This window comes from Triticum aestivum, chromosome 7B (genome assembly GCF_018294505.1).
Source record: "Triticum aestivum cultivar Chinese Spring chromosome 7B, IWGSC CS RefSeq v2.1, whole genome shotgun sequence".
Lineage (NCBI taxonomy): Eukaryota > Viridiplantae > Streptophyta > Magnoliopsida > Poales > Poaceae > Triticum > Triticum aestivum.
The window spans coordinates 74,650,114-74,669,250 of record NC_057813.1 but is presented as its reverse complement, the minus strand read 5'-3'; the positions used below and the strand labels follow the sequence as shown (position 1 = coordinate 74,669,250).

The 19,137-nt window shown below is 41.2% G+C and overlaps 1 protein-coding gene and 3 pseudogenes across 2 annotated transcripts in view; all 4 read right to left on the bottom strand.

Moving 5' to 3' along the window:
• Positions 1–336: 336 nt before the first annotated feature.
• LOC123157679 (20 kDa chaperonin, chloroplastic-like) lies at positions 337–2,324 on the bottom strand (annotated as a pseudogene).
• A 5,284-nt stretch (positions 2,325–7,608) lies between these two features.
• On the bottom strand, positions 7,609–9,999 carry LOC123157678 (20 kDa chaperonin, chloroplastic-like; annotated as a pseudogene).
• Positions 10,000–11,406: 1,407 nt separating this feature from the next.
• LOC123157677 (20 kDa chaperonin, chloroplastic-like) lies at positions 11,407–15,884 on the bottom strand (annotated as a pseudogene).
• A 1,065-nt stretch (positions 15,885–16,949) lies between these two features.
• Positions 16,950–19,137, bottom strand: part of LOC123157211 (20 kDa chaperonin, chloroplastic) — a 2,674-nt gene continuing 486 nt past the window's right edge. The window contains exons 2-6 of one of the 2 annotated variants that reach the window (XM_044575467.1): positions 18,614–18,794; positions 18,341–18,520; positions 17,588–17,743; positions 17,388–17,465; positions 16,950–17,314 (exon numbers count right to left, since the gene is read on the bottom strand). In XM_044575467.1, coding sequence (XP_044431402.1) covers positions 17,141–17,314; positions 17,388–17,465; positions 17,588–17,743; positions 18,341–18,520; positions 18,614–18,769 — 744 coding nt within the window. In that variant the 5' untranslated portion in view covers positions 18,770–18,794 and the 3' untranslated portion in view covers positions 16,950–17,140. The remainder of the gene's footprint in view (positions 17,315–17,387; positions 17,466–17,587; positions 17,744–18,340; positions 18,521–18,613; positions 18,795–19,137) is intronic. The other variant, XM_044575468.1, reaches the window with a different exon arrangement.

Sequence of the window (19,137 nt, the reverse complement as noted above, 5' to 3'; positions counted from 1 at the left end):
GTGACATCATTCTGATAAGCCAGATCCTCCAGGTTTGCTTACTATTTAGCCCACTCATAGGAAGATAGATGTGTAGGAACCCTCCACATAAGTAGTGCAACAATAGGCAATCGGCTAAGCACTAATGTGCATACATGATGTAGAAGTAGAGGGAAACCGGCATCAAGCTCCCTCCGTAAACAATTCGGTAAATGTTTTTAACCCAGACAACAGGTTTGCTCATACAATTCTATAATCATCTGAAACAACATCAAGTGGTTATCACATAGCAATCTTACCACTCATGCTAGCCTCTATCGTCAACTCAAAACTAAAACAAAGTAATAAACCAGACGCTTAAGAGAGCTCAACCATCACATCAGACACTCTCAAAACAATGTAGTTCGTGCCATCAGCTCCCTTGAACTCGCCACCTGCGTACTTGGAGTATAGCACGGTGCTGCGTGGAGACACCGACAATGGTTGCCTCTTGCCTTCCTTGTCGAGAGAGCCCAGACCAACAGCTACAACCTGCATATATAGGTGAATCGGTTAAACACCTGCTAGTTCAGCACAGATTTCTACGTAATGATAATTAACATATTGTTCCAATGGATGGCTTCTCCTTGGTTGTCTCGGTGAGGATAACACCAGCTTTAGTCTTATCTAAAGCCTCGGCAACCTAGCACAAATGTCGGACAGATAAGCACTGTTAACCATTATGCACATACAACCAGCACTAGAAATTCCTTAAATGTACACGACTGACTAGTGACATGACATTCAATATAAATACCTTGATGGGAACTCGGTCATTCAGATGCTTATTTGACATCATTAGATTAAAGAATACATATATTTGATGTCATCCTCTTTCATGATGGGATGCTTGGAATTTTTGTATTCAAGCTTGGTCCCAACATACTTTGAATACACAACTTGAAATCCGGTCTACATAAAAAATACATGGGGTGTTTTGAAGTATTAGCATAATACTAGTAGAATGCCCATGCGTTGCTACGGGCAAAAGCCGAATACCCATACGTTGCTACGGAATAATAAAAATATGCACACGTTAATCAAATTATTCTTCTAACTTAGAAATACGAGTTAAACATGGTTACATCCAGTTTTCATCATGCAACGACGAATATAAATTGTCTTCACTTTTTTTCCTTCTGGGCAACCTTCATATCTCCTTAACCAGCGAAATCAATCGCCACCCAAGAACTGATAACTGGAGTAACGCAAAAAATTATATTAAATGTATTCAAAAAATTCTGATTTTTTTGTAGATGTTTGTGTTTGTGTTGCAAGCATGCATGACAATTTCATGCGAAGCGGAGCGGTGGTGTTTCATCGGCCAAAAAAACAAATTTGGGCTGACATTTTGGGGTAACTTTTGGTGTTCAATTTTTTTTTGCACAAGCCAAAATGTTTAAGCTTTTTTCCTCCAAATTTGCAGGTGGCACTTGGATGTGAATAAGTATACAAACAAATTTTGTCTTGAATTATTTTTCAAAGAAAATTTGGCCTCGGAAGCATATGCTCCCAGGAGCCACATTGACTTTCTGATCTAAATGCTCTTATACTTTTTACGGAGGGAGTATCACTCAACTTCACGCATCCACGTGTCACTATTACAAGGTACACAAAGATTGACAGTCACTATCACAAGGTACACAAAGACTGGCAATCACTATTACAAGGTACAAAAAGATTGACAAATTCACATAAGCCTCTTATTTCAGCAATAATAGCACAATCGATGGAACCTTCAATAATAAGCTCATTGTATATAGGAAAGGTTCCATTTATCTTGAATCAAGATTTTTCAATAATAAGTTGGATATTTATCTAATGTTTCTGAAGCTCATTGTATATAGGAAGGTTTCATTTATGTTGAATCAAGATTTTTCAATAATAAGTTGGATATTTATCTAATGTTTTCGAAGCTGGGGAAATGTATACAATTAGTATCTTTATTACCAGCGCCCCACAAAAAAAGTATCTTTATTACCAGCACAATGGCCTGGTCGTGGTCACGGTAGCATGCGTCGAGGTCTTCATGGCGCCACGGCTCTCCTTTCGCGTCTCCACCAAGTTGAGAGACGGTGCGACGACGGCGAACCTGTCACCGGCCTTTAAGTCCGTCAGCTTTCACGCGGCCACGGTGGCCAACCTCACCCGAGCATCGACTTCTTTAGCTGCGCGACGGCAGATGCCTCGCTCTCCCTCGGAAACACCATGATTGCCACGATCGACCCTGCCCTGCCCGCCGGCATGGTCGCCATCACAGGAATCACCTTCCCGTCCATCCCGCGCTCGCCGACCGCCTCTCCCATGACCCACTCCACAACTACCTGGCTCCTGCTTCCATGAAAATGCAATATATTTCATAGTCGCCAAGAAGCAACAGAAGTAAGATCACTAATTAAATCCTAGTATGAACCATTTATTCCGAAATAGATACAGAGCAACTCATAGATTAGAGTTAAATCTAGCAATATAGTACACATGGCACTAGAGTAAACCCCAGATTAAACAATGTGGTAGATAGTGTTTACCTGAACACCGACAGAGATATACCAAGTAACAAAGCTAGTTATAGCCAAAGCTCAATGCCTCCAAACCAAAGTTTAACTCCTAACTGGAAATGTCTCCAAATCAAGCTAGTTGCGGCCAAACCTTGGAACCTGAAAAAAATGGAGGGGAAAACGAAATCAGGAAAGGCAAGAGAAAGAAATTCATATATGTCATATATGCTAAAATTATCTCACTGCTCCAAACATATAAAGTGCTGCTAAGAAATCTCCTTATTAGTTCTTTTATAGAGTTAGCCCACTAGTGAGATAAGATAGTAAATATAGTTATTTCTTACAACAATCTTTGGAAGATTAGTATCACAGCAAATTTTGCCAAGAAACATATACATCGGGAGAAGAAGTGGTTTTTCTCCAGAGAACTAACTGAACAAAGAAACTACAATTAATAAAGTAGCACATAGTCTGTGATGTAATTCGTAGCAGTACAAGTCCGTTGATCTTACCACATGAACACAAATTACCTGAAGCCTGCCAATCAAATTGAGTATGATACATATTAAGAGAACTACTGTGTGAGCTAAGGAAGCAGCATCGAGGACGAAAGGAAATATGCTTGTCACTTGTCAGTACATTCCCCTAATCTCCCCAACTATACACTACATGCTCATACACTTCTATTTTTGTGTCCTATATTATGTTTGATAGCTCAATTGATTATTTTGCAAAGGTAGACAACCATATAAAGGACATGATGTTTAAATACTTCTGAAAGCCATAACTTAAGTTCGCAGAAGCAATAGAAAAAATGATCTATAGTTTCCTTGTGCTCTAGATTGTAGGTTCATCTCAGGTGCAAGATAAGAAATTTAATTTCTTTGAAGAATATAAAGATAGCAAATGAAGAAATCAGCTGCTGCTTGCCGGACTCTGGTTTGCAGCATACAAACATATATACAGACGATGAATGTACTATGACTTCAGAAGAATATACATTAATCCACCATATCGCAGGGAAAACAAATCAGGAGCACAAAGTAGAGAGAAACACATGTAACACATGTGTAGGATCCGCCATAATCCTACAAACTGCTCCATGATTTCTTGTAGTAGCTAGAAAAATGAGATTTCTGTGTCAAATAGAAGCTTGCTTCCGCCGGCCACTGCCATGCCACCAATCATGTGTGAATATTACGTGAGCAGCTACAACCTTTTTTTAAGGATGAGGCGATGAACAACTACAAACTTGATAATGTTCCTGGTCATCTCATTCTTCCAAAGAAAATATGAAAACAAATTCATGCATTTCAACAAAGCCCCTTCTTCATAAACTTCCAGTTTAAATGAAAATACTATTTTTTCGATGAAGGGTGGATTTATTACTTAAAAGGTTTAAATCATTACACCAGGCCTCTGCATAAATGAAAAATACTAATAGCAACAAAATAAACTCAATAAGAAAACTCCGACAATATGGACCAAGATTGACTTGGTAGTAGAACAAATCACACGTGTCCAATCTTTGCTGAATAATAACTGAGGAAGAACTCTGTAACTATCATATTCCACACTGATCATTGCCATCAATATTTCTCTATACATCAAGTTTACATCATCTCAAAACAGAACCAACATGCTAATTACTCTATTGACCAACATGACCCAAGCAGTCTAATTTTCTCATATTACCTAAATTGTTGGGGTTCCAACCCTTGGGTTACCTGAAGTGTGGGTAACTTGTAGAGGTCAACAGCATGGACATCATTCCAATTTGAGGCACGGGCAAAAACAAGTCAGAATGCAAGTATTCAGGTCATGTATCCCGTTGTTTCTGCTTCTGCAATGAATATGTTGAAAGTTGAGTTACCTATCAGGGAGAGCCTCAGCTCTTAAGTGTCCGCAGCTGAAATCAGTGTATACTCTTTCTATCAACCTTTTGTATCTTCGAAAACTTCAATCTCAAGTCATGGTATTTGCTTCAAGGACAACAAAAATATCAGGTATCTAATCCAACAAAGAGAAAGGCAATTCAACAAATCCATTTAGAAATTGAGAGGATGTTAGCATTTTATTTATGTGATGACTGCCTCGACCAAAATCCATATATCTTGGAAGATGTAGGGCACCAATCAGAACCATATTAAAGCAGCGGGAAGAGAGGTTCGTGAAGAAGAAATGAATGCAAGAACGGAAAAGGGAAAATGAAAATGAAAGTGAAGTGTATTGATGCCTCGACGAACATACGACCTCGACCCCTTAGTACCTACAGTGCAACACGGAGGAATGAAGAAACAATTTGTAGTCCCAAGACTGATGGTGGATTGTACATTGTTGAATCTTTAGATGCATAGGTAAGTGGATATATAATGAAACTGCAACAATACAAAGCTAGATAGATTCTTATAAAAGGATTAAATAATCAACTCAAGGCATGTCTGAAGATGAAAATTATTTGCATCAGACCCATCAAAATTAGCTTTTGCCATGTAGTTTATGAGCTAAAACTGAGCACGTGCTAATCGATAAAAGCGTCGAGCATCATCAGGCAAACTACATTTTCCTAATAAGATGGCACAAGCATGAAATGCCCAAGAAGCTGTCATGAGAAATTTAAACCTTCCTGGGGTTACCTTTGTGTAAATAGGAGGCATTTTTGTCTATGTAACCTTGAGAGCACAGAACCGAGCATGAGAAATCTGAACCTTATTCAAGTTTCCTTTGTGTAAACAGGAAAATTGAAATCCTTTGCCACACATCTGAACCCTCCAAGAAGCTGCTATTAGGGTTACACAAAGGCAACAAAAACTACTCTCAAAATTTCATTGATAGCTAGAGATCTTGGTCCTGACAAGCAAAGTAGATAGTCATGTTTTTATTTGACAAAAGAATCTAGCATATCTACCTCATTTTAAGTAAACCTCCAACGGAGACTAACAAATGATGGAGGATGCAGCCATCATTGCGAAAGCTTCACCAGCATCAAAAGTTGGAGCACCCCGCTGAAAGGATAAGGTACTCTTATCCTGTCATTGTAGTAGAAGAAACAAAGACGTTCATGTTACTAAACCGCAAGGTTGGTGCAAATGGAATAAGAATATCTTTAGAAAAACAACAATAGTGGTCGAGGATACATAGCACGGCAGTTGCCTGTGTACGGTGGTTGGCCATCCAAGCGGCCATGGTGCATGGGATCGAGGCACAGGCAGAGCCGTTAGTGGAGGTCGGCCGAAGGTAGAGAGGTGACCGGTGACGAGCATGAGGACAACGGAAGGAGGCATCCCCGGCAAGCAGGGGTGGGGTAGGCCGTGCAGATCGAATCGGCGGGCATCATGACCTGCGGCACTCAGCAAGGAGCTATGCGGGGCGGCACCATGGGAGCCATGCGAGTGACATGTCGAGGTTGGGGCGCTCCTTGGCCGCAAGAGGCGAGTAGGGAGAGACAGAAGAGTGGCGGCGTGGTGGCGTGCTTCGACCTGGTGAGTCCCCGGTAGCGGCAGGGTGGCCCTCCGACAACGACGCGGCGCGGTCGGTGGTGGGAAGGCGCGACCAGATCGACCTCTCGCGCAGCCGGTCGCCGCCGCCCTCGTTCCTCTTGGTAAGGCTAATTAATGTGATTGAGCGATTAATGCTCATACGCACGGTTATTTGTTCCTTAATTAATGTGATTGAGTAATTTATGGTAAGGCTAATTAATTTAGATTTGACCTTTAGAGATTGATCGTGATTGATTCTTTCACATAAAGATATTGCTAAATAACTTTCGCTAGCATGGAAAGTTCTGATCCGTTCAGATTTTTTTCGTTGTGTAATAGGGTGATGCGGAACTAAATCGGTGGGGTGGGGGGAGGGGACGAAAAAAAACCAGTGAAATAAAACGGTTGAAAGTGGTGGGACGAAAATAAACCATGGATACTATTCTACCAACTCAGACATTAGGAGTAGAGATTCACCTCTAACATAAGCTTTAGTGCAAACTAGGTGGTGCATTAAATTTAAATGAATCCTTCATGTGGCTTCCAAAAATTAGCATCACTGTGATCGGCACATGACTAGTTTCTATGAGATGTTGGTTCTACTCAAGCTTGTATTTGGGGCTTTATTTTTTGTAAACTTTGTAATAAATAAATAATTTGTTGGCTAGGTGTGTCATCTTGAAGTAGAGGTTGTAAGCTTAACAAAATTAATCCTTTTGGGAAAAAAGGCAAGTAAATTCATTATTTTGTTTATAAAAGATTTATAAATTTCATAGTGGCCAACCAACCAGAGGACCCAGTTTATAACCAAAGGATTCTTAGCCATTGAATTACCGGAGGACGGATGACTTCACACCACCATCTATTGCAGAACTCTTTATAAGGAGAAAATCCGCCAGACAACTCTTTTATAAGGAGCAAGACTTCCCTTAGATAACTCATTTCATGTATTAGAATCACATAAGTATTATTTGTTGCTTCTATGTTCACCAGGGATTTGAATTTGATAGCATAGGCATAAAAGGCACCAGGAATTATCTATGAATAGCTTAAATAACAACGTGCAGTCTCTGATCACAAGACTGTTGGGCTTCCCCATCTTACTCCGCCAACCCATCACCCTCTTACACTGCTGCTTCACAAATTCCTCATCCTCTTACTCCGCTGATGAAAAAAGGTCCCAGTTCGCCTCATCTCCCCACTAAAACACAACCCCACTAGGCATATATAGATGTCCTATACACCCAATTCTCCTGCCATCCTGAGCAACCAGCAACATAGATTTGGTAGCTTAGGGAAATAAGGTTGCATGGTCAATAGATGGTTTGCACTCATTCTGATAAGCCAGATCCTCAAGGTTTGCTTCCTCTTTAGCCCACTCGTAGAAAGATAGATGCTTAGGAACCTTTCACAGAAGTAATGCCACAACAATAGGCAATCAGCTAAGCTTTATGTACATACATAATGTAGATGTAGGGGAAAACAGGCATCAAACTTCCTTTGTAAACATATTCGGTAAATGTTTTTAACCCGTGCAAGTGGTTTGCTCATGCAATTGTATAACCATCTGAAATGGCATCAAGTGATTACCACATAGCAATCTCAACCCTCCTGCTTGCCTCCATTTTGAACTCAAAACTGAAACAAAGTAACAAAGCCTACACTTAAGAGAGCTCAGCCATCACATCTGACACTCTCAACACAATGTAGTTTGTGCCATCAGCGCCCTTGAACTCGCCGCCTGCATACTTGGAGTACAGCACAGTGCTTCCTGGTGACACCGACAGTGGCTGCCTCTTGCCTTCCTCGTCAAGTGAGCCCGGACCAATAGCTACAACCTGCATTTATAGGTGAATCGGTTAAACACCCGGTAGTTCAGCACAGATTCTACCTAATGATAATTACTTACTGTTCCAATAAGGATGTCTTCTCCTTGGTTGTCTCGGTGAGGATAAGACCAGCTTCAGTCTTGTCTGAAGCCTCTGCAACCTAGCACAAATGCAAGATAGATAAGCATTGTTAACCGGTGTGCATGACCAGTACAGGCTTGACTAAAAATTCTCTAAATATACACTAGTATAGTTTAGTTACACAACATTATTATATATAAATACCTTGATCAGCACCCGGTCATTGAGAGGCTTCATGTCTTTGACATCATCAGATTCAAGAATACCTATGATGGCATCCTCTTTCATAACGGCAAGCTTAGAGTTGTTGTATCCAACGTCTGTCCGAGCATACTTTGAATATGCAACTTGAGATCCGTTCTACATAAAAAGTACACGGGGTATTTCAAAGTATTAGCATAAGATTCACCTCTAACATAGGATTTAGTGCAAAGTAGCTGGTGCATTAATTTTATAATTTGAAATGGATCCTTCATGTGACTCCCAAATTAGTGTCACTTGATTAGTTTCTATGAGATGTTGGTTCTAATTAAGCTGGTGTTTTCTCTTTTGCTGTTTTGCTTAATTTTTTGTGAACTTTGTAATAAATAAATTGTTGTTTAGGTGTGTCATCTTGAAGGAGAGGTTGGAAGCTTAACAAAATTGATCCTTTTGAAAAATAAAGGCAAGTAAACTAATTATTTTGTTTAAAAGATCTATAATGTTTGCAACGGCAGACCAGCCAGAGGACCCAATTCATAACCAAAGGATTTTTAGCCATTGACCTACCAGAGGACAGATGACTTCACACCACCGTCTACGGCACAACTCTTTACAAGGAGCAAGTCTGCCATACAACTCTTTTATAAGGAGCAAAGCTTCCCTTAGGGATAACTCATTTCATGCATTCCAATCACATTTAGTGTATTATTTGTTGCTTCTCTGTTCACAAGAGATTTGAATCTGATAGCATAGGCATAGAAGGCACCAGGAATTACCTATGAGTAGCTGGAGTTACAACATGCACTCGCTGGTCACAATGGTGCTCAGCCTCCACATCTTAATCCGCTAACCCGCGTCATCCACTTACTCTGCTGCTTCAAAAGGTCAGCATCCCATTTCTCTGCTGCTGACCAAAGGACCCAGTTCTTCTCATCTTACCGCTAAACATCAGCTCTGCGTCACCATGCTGTCCTATACGGCAAATTCTCTTGCCATCGTGAGCAACCAGCAGCCTAGATTTGGTTCACTCAGGGAAATAAGGTTGCATTGTTGTTGGATGGTTTGAAGAAGCAACATTGAGGAATGAGCGATCATTCTGATAAACATGATCCACCGGGCTTGCTTACTGCTTAGCCCACTTACAGAACGAAGATACTAGATGTATAGGAACCTTTCATAGAAGTAATGCCACAACAATAGGCAATCAGCTAAGCACTAATGTACATACATGATGCAGAAGTTGGGGGAAACATGCATCAAACTTCTTTGTAAACATATTCAGTAAATGTTTTTAACTCGGACAAGTGCTTTGCTCATGCAATTCTGTAACCATCCGAAATAGCATTCAAGTGACTACCACATAGCAATCTCAACTCTCATGCTTGCCTCCATTGTGAACTCAAAACTGAAACAAAGTAACAAACCGCACACTTAAGAGAGCTCAGCCATCACATCGATCTGGCAGTCTCAACACAATGCCGTTTGTGCCATCAGTGCCCTTGGTTACTTGGAGTACAGCACAATGCTGCCTGGTGACACTGACAGTGGCTGCCTCTTGCCTTCATTGTTGAGTGAGCCCGGACCATCAGCTATGACCTGCATTAAGAGGTGAACTGATTAGACACCTACTAGTTTGGCGCAGACTCTAACCAATGGTGATGACTTACTATTCCAATGAATATCTTTTCCTTGGTTATCTTGATGACCAGCTGCAGTCTTATCTGAAGCCTCGGCAACCTAGCACAAATGCATGATAGGTAAGCTTTGTTAATCATTATGCACATACAACCAGTACAAGATCGACTGGAGGTTCCTTCAATATAAGCTACTGATTAGTGACATGACAATTGATATAAATACCTTGATGAGAACCCAGTCATTGAGAGGCTTCATGTCTTCGACACCACCAGATTCAAGAATACATATATGTGTTTAGTTGGTTAGTTTGTAGGGTAATTTGTTAACAAATTACCTCAAATTCAGTTTGGTTTGATAGGAATGTAATGGGATACGCTCAATAGAAAATTGATTACGCTCAATGCCCGGTGTAAAGGGAAAGCGACATCTTCTTCCGTGAGTGGTTTCCCCCCAACAATAGCTCTCCTTCGCATTCCCCTCCGCATCGGGGCTACAGTGCAGCGACCTCCCTGATCCCCATCTCACCCAAGGTGCCGGTTACACCTTGAGCAGACATTCAGAAACATCTCATCAGTCCACACCTTTGGAGTTTCTCTGGATTAACTGAATCTTCACCCGCAAAAAAAGGAATCAGTTGACATTACATTATCCAGAATGCTACTTTCAAAAGCATTTTGGAGCACTGCTTTTTTTTTTGCCACGCCTTTCACGATTGTGATCTCATGACGAAAATCTACAAACACTTATAACATTTGTTAAAGTTTACCACCAAAAAGTTTTCAGAACGTTTTGAATTTCTTTTCGATTTTACTGTTCATCTGAGCTCACTTGAGCTCGAGCACAGAAGGATACTTTCGAGGAAATTCATCATTTTGTTTAAAAGATTTATAAATCTCACAACGGCTGACCAACCAGAGGACCCAGTTCATAACCGAACGATTGTTAGCCATTTACCTACCAGAGGACTGATGACTTCACGCCGTTGTCTACCGCGCAACTCTTTATAAGGAACAAGTCTGCCACACAACTCTTTCATAAGGAGTAAGGCTTCTCTGTTCTCCATAGGGATTTGAATCACATCTAGTGTATTATTTGTCACTTCTCTATTCACTAGGGATTTGAATTTTATAGCATAGGCATAGAAGGCACCAGGAATTATCTATGAATAACTGGAATTACAACATGCATTCTCTAGCGTCAAGGTCATGGGGCCTCCAGATGTTACTCCCCTGAGGCGCATCATAGGCCTGAGTGCAGCTCAGATCCTCCTAGCTCACCTACAGGCCCGATCCTCCAGAAGTGCTAACTTTTTAGCCCACTGATAGGATGATAAATGTCTGTAACAATATGCAATCACAAGGAACACTTCATAGAAGTAAAGTTCAATAACATGACTATATTATTGTAAATCATCATATCGCTACAAAAATCAGGCCATCAGCCAAGCATTAATGTAAATACATAATGTAGAAGTAGGGGAAAACATGCATCAGGCTTCCTTTCTAAAAAAATCAGTAAATGTTTTTAACCCGGACAACAGGTTTGCTTATACAATTCTACAACCATCCGAAATAGCATCAAGTGGTTATCACATAGCAAGCTTACCACTCATGCTAGCCTCTATCATGAACTCAAACTGAAACAAAGTAATAAACCACACATTTAAGAGAGCTCAGCTGTCACATCCGACACTCTCAACACAATGTAGTTCGTGCCATCAGCTTCCTTGAACTCACGGCCTGCGTACTTGGAGTACAGCACGGTGCTACCTCGTAACACCGACAATGGGACTGCCTCTTGCCTTCCTCGTCGAGAGTGCCCGGACCAACAGCTATGACCTGCATTTAGATGTGAATCAGTTAAACACCTGCTAGTTCAACATGGATTTCTACCTAATGATAATTAACTTACTGTTGCAATGGATGGCTTCTCCTTGGTTGTCTCGGTGAGGATAAGACCAGCTTCAGTCTTGTTCGAAGCCTCTGCAACCTAGCACAAATGCAAGATAGATAAGCATTGTTAACCGGTAGGCATGACCAGTACAAGCTTGACTGAAAATTCTTGAAATATACACTAGTATAGTTTAGTTACACGACATTAGATATAAATACCTTGATCACCACCCGGTCATTGAGAGGCTTCATGTCTTTGACATCATCAGATTCAAGAAGACCTACGATCCCATCCTCTTTCATAATGAGATGCTTAGAGTTGTTGTATTCAACGTCTGTCCAAGCTGGGTATTTTGAAGTATTAGCATAGGATTCACCTCTAACATAAGCTTTAGTGCAAAGTAGCTGCTCCATTAATTTTATAATTTTAAACGGATCCTTCATGACTCCCAAATTAGTGTCACTCTATGAGATGTTGGTTCTAATTAAGCAGGTGTTTTATCTTTTGATGTTGGGCTAAATTTTTTGCGAACTTTGTAATAAATAATTTGTTGTCTAGGTGTGTCATCTTGAAGTAGAGGTTGCAAGCTTAACAGAATTAATCCTTTTGAAAAACAAAGGCAAATAAGTTGATTGTTTTGTTTAAAAGATCTATATAAAGTTCGCAACGGCTGACCAACCAGAGGACCCAATTCATAACCAAAGGATTTTTAGCAATTGATCTACCGGAGGACTGATGACTTCACACCACCATCTACGGCACAACTCTTTACAAGGAGCAAGTCTGCCACACAACTCCTTTATAAGGAGCAAAGCTCCCCTTAGGGATAACTCATTTCATGTATTTGAATCACATTTAGTGTATTATTTGTTGCTTCTCTATTCACTAGAGATTTCAATTTGATAGCATAGGCATAGAAGGCACCAGGAATTACCCATGAGTAGCTAGAATTACAACATGCATTCGCTGGTCGCAATGGTGCTCGACCTCCACATCTTACTCCGCTGACCTCCATCATCCACCTACTCTTCTGCTTCAAAAGGTCGGCGTCTTATTACTCTGCTGCTGACCAAAGGTCCCAGTTTGCCTCGTCTCACCGCTAAACATCAGTTCAACATCATGACGCTGTCCTATACGGCAAATTCTCCTGCCATCCTGAGTAACCAGCGGCATATATTTGGTCCCTAGATAATTTAAAGAAGCAACATTAAAGAATGAGCAATCAGACTTGCCTAAAGACCAGATCCTCTAGGCTTTCTCACTTTTTAGCTCGCTCACTGGAAGAGAGATGCCTAGGAACCTTCCACAGAAGTAATGCCACAACAATCGGCAATCAGCTAAGCACTAATGTACATACATAATGTATAAGTAGGGGGAAACAGGCATCAAACTAACTTTGTAAACATATTCGGTAAATGTTTTTAACCCGGACAAGTGGTTTGCTCATACAATTCTATAACCATCCGAAATAGCATCAAGCGATTACCACAGAGCAATCTCAACCCTCATGCTCGCCTCCATTATGAACACAAAACTGAAACAAAGTAACAAACCGCACATTTAAGAGAGCTCGGCCATCACATCTGCACTCTCAACACAATGTAGTTTGTGCCATCAGTGCCCTTGAACTCGTCGCCTGCATACTTGGAGTACATCACAGTGCTGCCTGGTGACACCTACAGTGGCTGCCTCTTGCCTTCATCGTCGATTGAGCACGGACCAACAGCTACGACCTGCATTAAGAGGCGAACTGGTTAAACACCTACTCCCTCTGTAATTAATATAAGAGCGTTTAGATCACTAAAATAATAATCTAAACGCTCTTATATTAGTTTACGAAAGGGAGTACTAGTTTGGCACAGACTCTAACAATGGTGATAATTTACTATTCCAATGGATGTCTTCTCCTTGGTTATCTAGGTGACCAGCTGCACTCTTATCTAAAGCCTCAGCAACCTAGTACAAATGCAGGACAGATAAGCTTTGTTAATCGTTATACACATGCAACCAGTACAAGATCGACTGGAAATCCCTTCAATATAAGCTACTGATTAGTGACATGACAATCGATATAAATACCTTGATGAGAACCCAGTCATTGAGAGGCTTCATGTCTTTGACACCATCAGATTCAAGAATACATATATGTGTTTGGTTGGTCAGTTTGTAACAAATTACCTCAAATTATGTTTGGTTTTACGCTCAATAGAAAATTAATTACGCTCAGTGCCCGGTGTCTCGAGGCTATAGCGCAGCCACCTCCCTGATCCCCATCTCACCCAAGGTTCCGGTTACACCTTGAGCAGATAGACAGAAAGATCTCATTAGTCCACCCCTTTGAAGTTTCGCTGGATTAACTGAGTCTTCACCCACAAAAAGGAAACTGAATCAGTTGATGTTACATTATCCAAAATGGTACTTTAGAAAGCATTTTAGAGCATTGATTTTTTTTGTTGCACCTTTCACAAATAGGAATGCTTTGATTTTTTATTTATTTTACTGTTCATCCAAGCTCATCTGAGCTCGAGAGCAAAAGAGTACTTTCGAGAAAATTCATCATTTTTTTAAAAGGAATTTATAAAGCTCACAGCGGCTGACCAACCAGAGGACCTAGTTCATAACCAAAGGATTGTGAGCCATTGACCTACCAGAGGACTGATGACTTCACGCCGCTGTCTAGCGCGCAACTCTTTATAAGGAACAAGTCTGCCACACAACTCTTTCATAAGGAGCAAGGCTTCTCTGTTCTCCATAGGGATTTGAATCACATTTGGTGTATTATTTGTTGCTTCTCTGTTCACCAGGGATTTGATTTGATAGCATAGGCATGGAAGGAACCAGGAATTATCTATGAATAGTTGGAATTACAACATGCACTCACTTGTTGCAAGGCCGTTGGGCCTCAACATCTTACTCCGCTGAATCGCACCATCCTCTTACTCAAATGCTTTGAAAGGTGCTCACCCTCTTCCTCTGCTGCTGACAGAGGGTCTCATCTCGCCTCATCTATCCGCTAAACATCAGATGTACATGACCTCTCTGTCCTATACAGCAAATTCTCCTACCATCCTGAGCAACCAGCAGCCTAGATTTGGTTCACGTAGGGAAATAAGGTTGCATAGTCGCTAGATGGTTCGAAGAAGCAACATTGAAGAATGAGCAATCATTCTGATAAGGCAAATCCTCCAGCTTTGCTTATTGTTTAGCCCACTCACAGGTAGATAGATGTCTAGGCCCTTTCACATAGATAGTGCCACAACAATAGGCAATCAGCCAAGCACGAGAAAACAGGCATAAAGCTCCCTTTGTAAACAAATTCAGTAAATGTTTTTAACCCAGACAACAGGTTTGCTCATACTCCCTCCGTCCGAAAATACTTGTCATCAAAATGGATAAAAAGGGATGTATCTAGAACTAATATACATCTAGATACATCCCCTTCTATTCATTTTGATGACAAGTATTTTCGGACGGAGGGAGTACAATTCTATAATCATCCGAAACAGCATCAAGTGGTTATCACATAGCAATCTTACCACTCATGCTTGCCTCTATCGTGAACTCAAAACTAAAACAAAGTAATAAACCGCATACTTAAGAGAGCTCAGCCATCACATAAGACACTTTCAACACAATGTAGTTCGTGCCATCAGCTCCCTTGAACTCACCGCCTGCATACTTGGAGTACAACACGGTGCTACCTGGTGACAACGACAATGGCTACCTCTTGCCTTCCTCGTCGAGAGAGCCCGGACCAACAGCTACAACCTGCATTAAGAGGTGAATTAGTTTAACACCTACTCCCTCCGTTCGGAATTACTTGTCTCGGAAATGGATGTATCTAGAACTAAAATACATCTAGATACATCCATTTCTGTGACAAGTAATTCCGAACGGAGGGAGTACCAGTTAAGTGCAGACTCTTCTTTGTCGAAAAAAAAGTGCAGACTCTTAACCAATGGCAATAACTTACTGTTCGAATGGATGGCTTTTCCTTGGTTGTCTCGGTGAGGATAAGGCCAGCTTCGGCCTTATCTGAAACCTCGGCAACCTAGCACAAATGTAAGACAGATAGGACTGTTAACCATTATGCAGATACAACCAATACAAGATTGACTGGAAATTATTTAAATATACGCTACTGATTAGTGACATGACATTCGATATAAATACCTTGATTAGAACTCAGTCATTGAGAGGCTTCATGTCTTTGACATCATCAGATTCAAGAATACCAATGATGTCATCCTCTTTCATAATGAGATGCTTGGAGTTGTTGTATTCAACTTCAGTCACAACATACTTTGAATATACAACTTGAGATCAGGTCTACATAAAAAAGGGGTATTTTGAAGTATTAGCATAACATTCACCTCTGGTGCAAACTAGCCGGTCCACTAAATTTAAGTGGGTACTTCATGTGACTCCTAGATTAGCATCATTGTGATCGCCACATGATTGTTTCTATGAGATGTTGGTTCTACTTGATCTGGTGTTTTTTCTTTGACGATAGAATGTTGGATATATTTTTTGTGAAATTTGTAATAAATAAATAGGTGCGCCATCTTAAGTAGAGGTTAGCAGATTAACAAAATTAATCCTTTTGGAAAAGGAAAAGGGTAAGGACATTCATTATTTTGTTTATAAAAGATTTATAAAGCTCACAGCAACCGACCAACCAGAGGACCCAGTTCATAACCAAAGGGTTGTTAGCCATTGACCTACCAGAGGACCGGTGAGTTCAGGCCACTGTCTACCGTGCAACTCTTTATAAGGAACAAGTCTGCCACACAATTCTTTTATAAGGAGTAAGGCTTCTCTGTTCTCCATAGGGATTTGAATCACATCTAGTGTCTTATTTGTTGCTTCTCTGTTCACTGGGGATTTGAATTTGATAGCATAGGCATACAAGGCACCAGGAACTATCTATGAATAGCTGGAATTACAACATGCACTCTTTGGCGGCAAGGTCACGGGGACTGCACATCTTTACTCCCCTCAGACGCATCATCCTCTGCTGCGCTCTTACTCCGCAGCAGACGAAAGGTCACAGATTGCCTCATCTCTCCACTAAACAACACCTGCTACTGACCCCTTTGTCCTATACAGCAAATTCTCCTACCATCCTGAGCAACCAGCAGCCTAGATTCAACACTGAAGAATGAGCAATCATTCTGATAAGCCACATCCTCCAGGTTTGCTTAATGTTTAGCCCACTCACAGGAAGATAGATGTCTAGGACCCTTTCACATAGATAGTGCCACAACAATAGGCAATCAGCCAAGCAGTAATGTACATACATAATGCAGAAGTAGGGGGAAACCAGCATCAAGCTCTCTTTGTAAAGAAATTCGGTAAATGTTTTTAACCCGGACAACAGGTTTGCTCATACAATTCTATAATTATCCGAAACAGCATCAAGTGGTTATCACATAGCAATCTTACCACTCATGCTAGCCTCTATCGTGAACTCAAAACTGAAACAAAGTAATAAACCGCACACTTAAGAGAGCTCGGCCATCACATCAGACACTCTCAACACAATGTAGTTCGTGCCATCAGCTCCCTTGAACTCACCGCCTGCGTACTTGGAGTACAGGACGGTGCTGCCTGGTGACACCGACAATGGCTGCCTCTTGCCTTCCTCGTCGAGAGAGCCCGGACCAACAGCTACGACCTGCATTTAGAGGTGAATCGGTTAAACACCTGCTTGTTCAGCGCGGATTTCTACCTAATGATAATTAACTTACTGTTCCAATGGATGGCTTCTCCTTGGTTGTCTCGGTGAGGATAAGACCAGCTTCAGTCTTGTCTGAAGCCTCTGCAACCTAGCACAAATGCAAGATAGATAAGCATTGTTAACCGGTGTGCATGACCAGTATAAGCTCGACGGGAAATTCTCTAAATATACACTAGAATTGTTTAGTGACATGACATTAGCTATAAATACCTTGATCAGAATCCGGTCATTGAGAGGCTTCATGTCTTTGACATCATCAGATTCAAGAATACCTATGATGTCATCCTCTTTCATAATAAGATGCTTGGAGTTGTTGTATTCAACCTCAGTACCAGCGTACTTTGAGTATACAACTTGAGATCCAGTCTACATTAAAAGATGCACCAGTATTTTGTAGTGTTAGCACAATATTCACCTCTACCATCAGCTTTGGTAGTAACTAGCTGGTGCATTAAACTCATAAATTCGGTGGTCCAGCTAGCATTCTTGTTTTTCCATATGGCTGGTTATTGCCGATTTCTTGAGCCTTGGCTACACCCATAGACTAAACAAATTCATTTCTCCATCTAGCTTCTCGGTGAAGCTAGATAAATGCCTATTGAACCATGCATATTATGTTTTATTGAATCAGCTCCGTTGTTTCATTTCAGGACAATTAGTGTGACTATAAACTCCTTGCCCATATTCATATTTTAACTAAACCAAATAAGAAATCCACAGCCAATGTTTGGTTCTCAGTTGAACACATGGAAAAGGGAATATCTCTGCCTTACACATCTGTCGTGTGGCATGATAGAACACATCATCAACATGGGTCTTACTGGTCATGTAATACACCTTGCATTGCTTTTAAATTAGTTCGATGCAAGGTCCTATCTCACCATATCCACTTGTACTCAGAGTAAGAAATGTATCAAGATATACAAATAACTGCACTCCCAAAGCTAGAGTAGAAGAATTTACCGGTATGCTGACCTCCACCTTCTTATCCCCAATGGTTCTACCCCCTCCAACAGCCACAATCTCACCTCCCTGAGGCTTAGACTGCGCGGACGATGGAAGCAAAATTCCACCAATGGTCTTCTCCTCAGCTGCGCTAAGCTTCACGAGCACTCTGTCTCCCAGAGGCTTGAGTGATGTATACTGCAGTTATGTCAACAAACTGTAACCAACTGCCGCATCGCGTAAATAAGAACCCCCTAAGCATAATGCATTTGCACTGCCACAGTTGTTAACCTTCGGGGTGACGACAGTGGCAGCCTTGACAACGAGGCTACGAGACGAGCGCCTGGAAGAGCACACCCTTAGTGCCGACGTCTGAGAGAGGCGCAGGCCATTGTTGCTGAAGGCCACCGCGGCAACACCCGCACCAGAGAGCTGCACTGACGACATTCTCGATTGCTTGCTGAACAACTATCTATCAATTGATACAGATGACAAATTATTCCCAAATTCTGAACAAAACATCCAATTGAATTGAATAAATCGTTCCCAATCCACAGTCTATTGAAATCTGAACATAAACACTGAATATGAGAACCATGGAAGGTCGAAATTGTTGGCAGATTCATGGTGTTAAAAAAGCAGAGGTCAACCACCCACCAACCATCGTTAGAAACAAGGTTATGCTTCACCGTGCTCCCGCACAGAGGCATTCCCATAAGCCCTGAAAGAGCACGGAATCCCACCCAAATCTACGCACCTAGTAGCCCCTAACAAGCCAAACGGAAACCGAATCGGAGGAACAACCAGCCAGATTG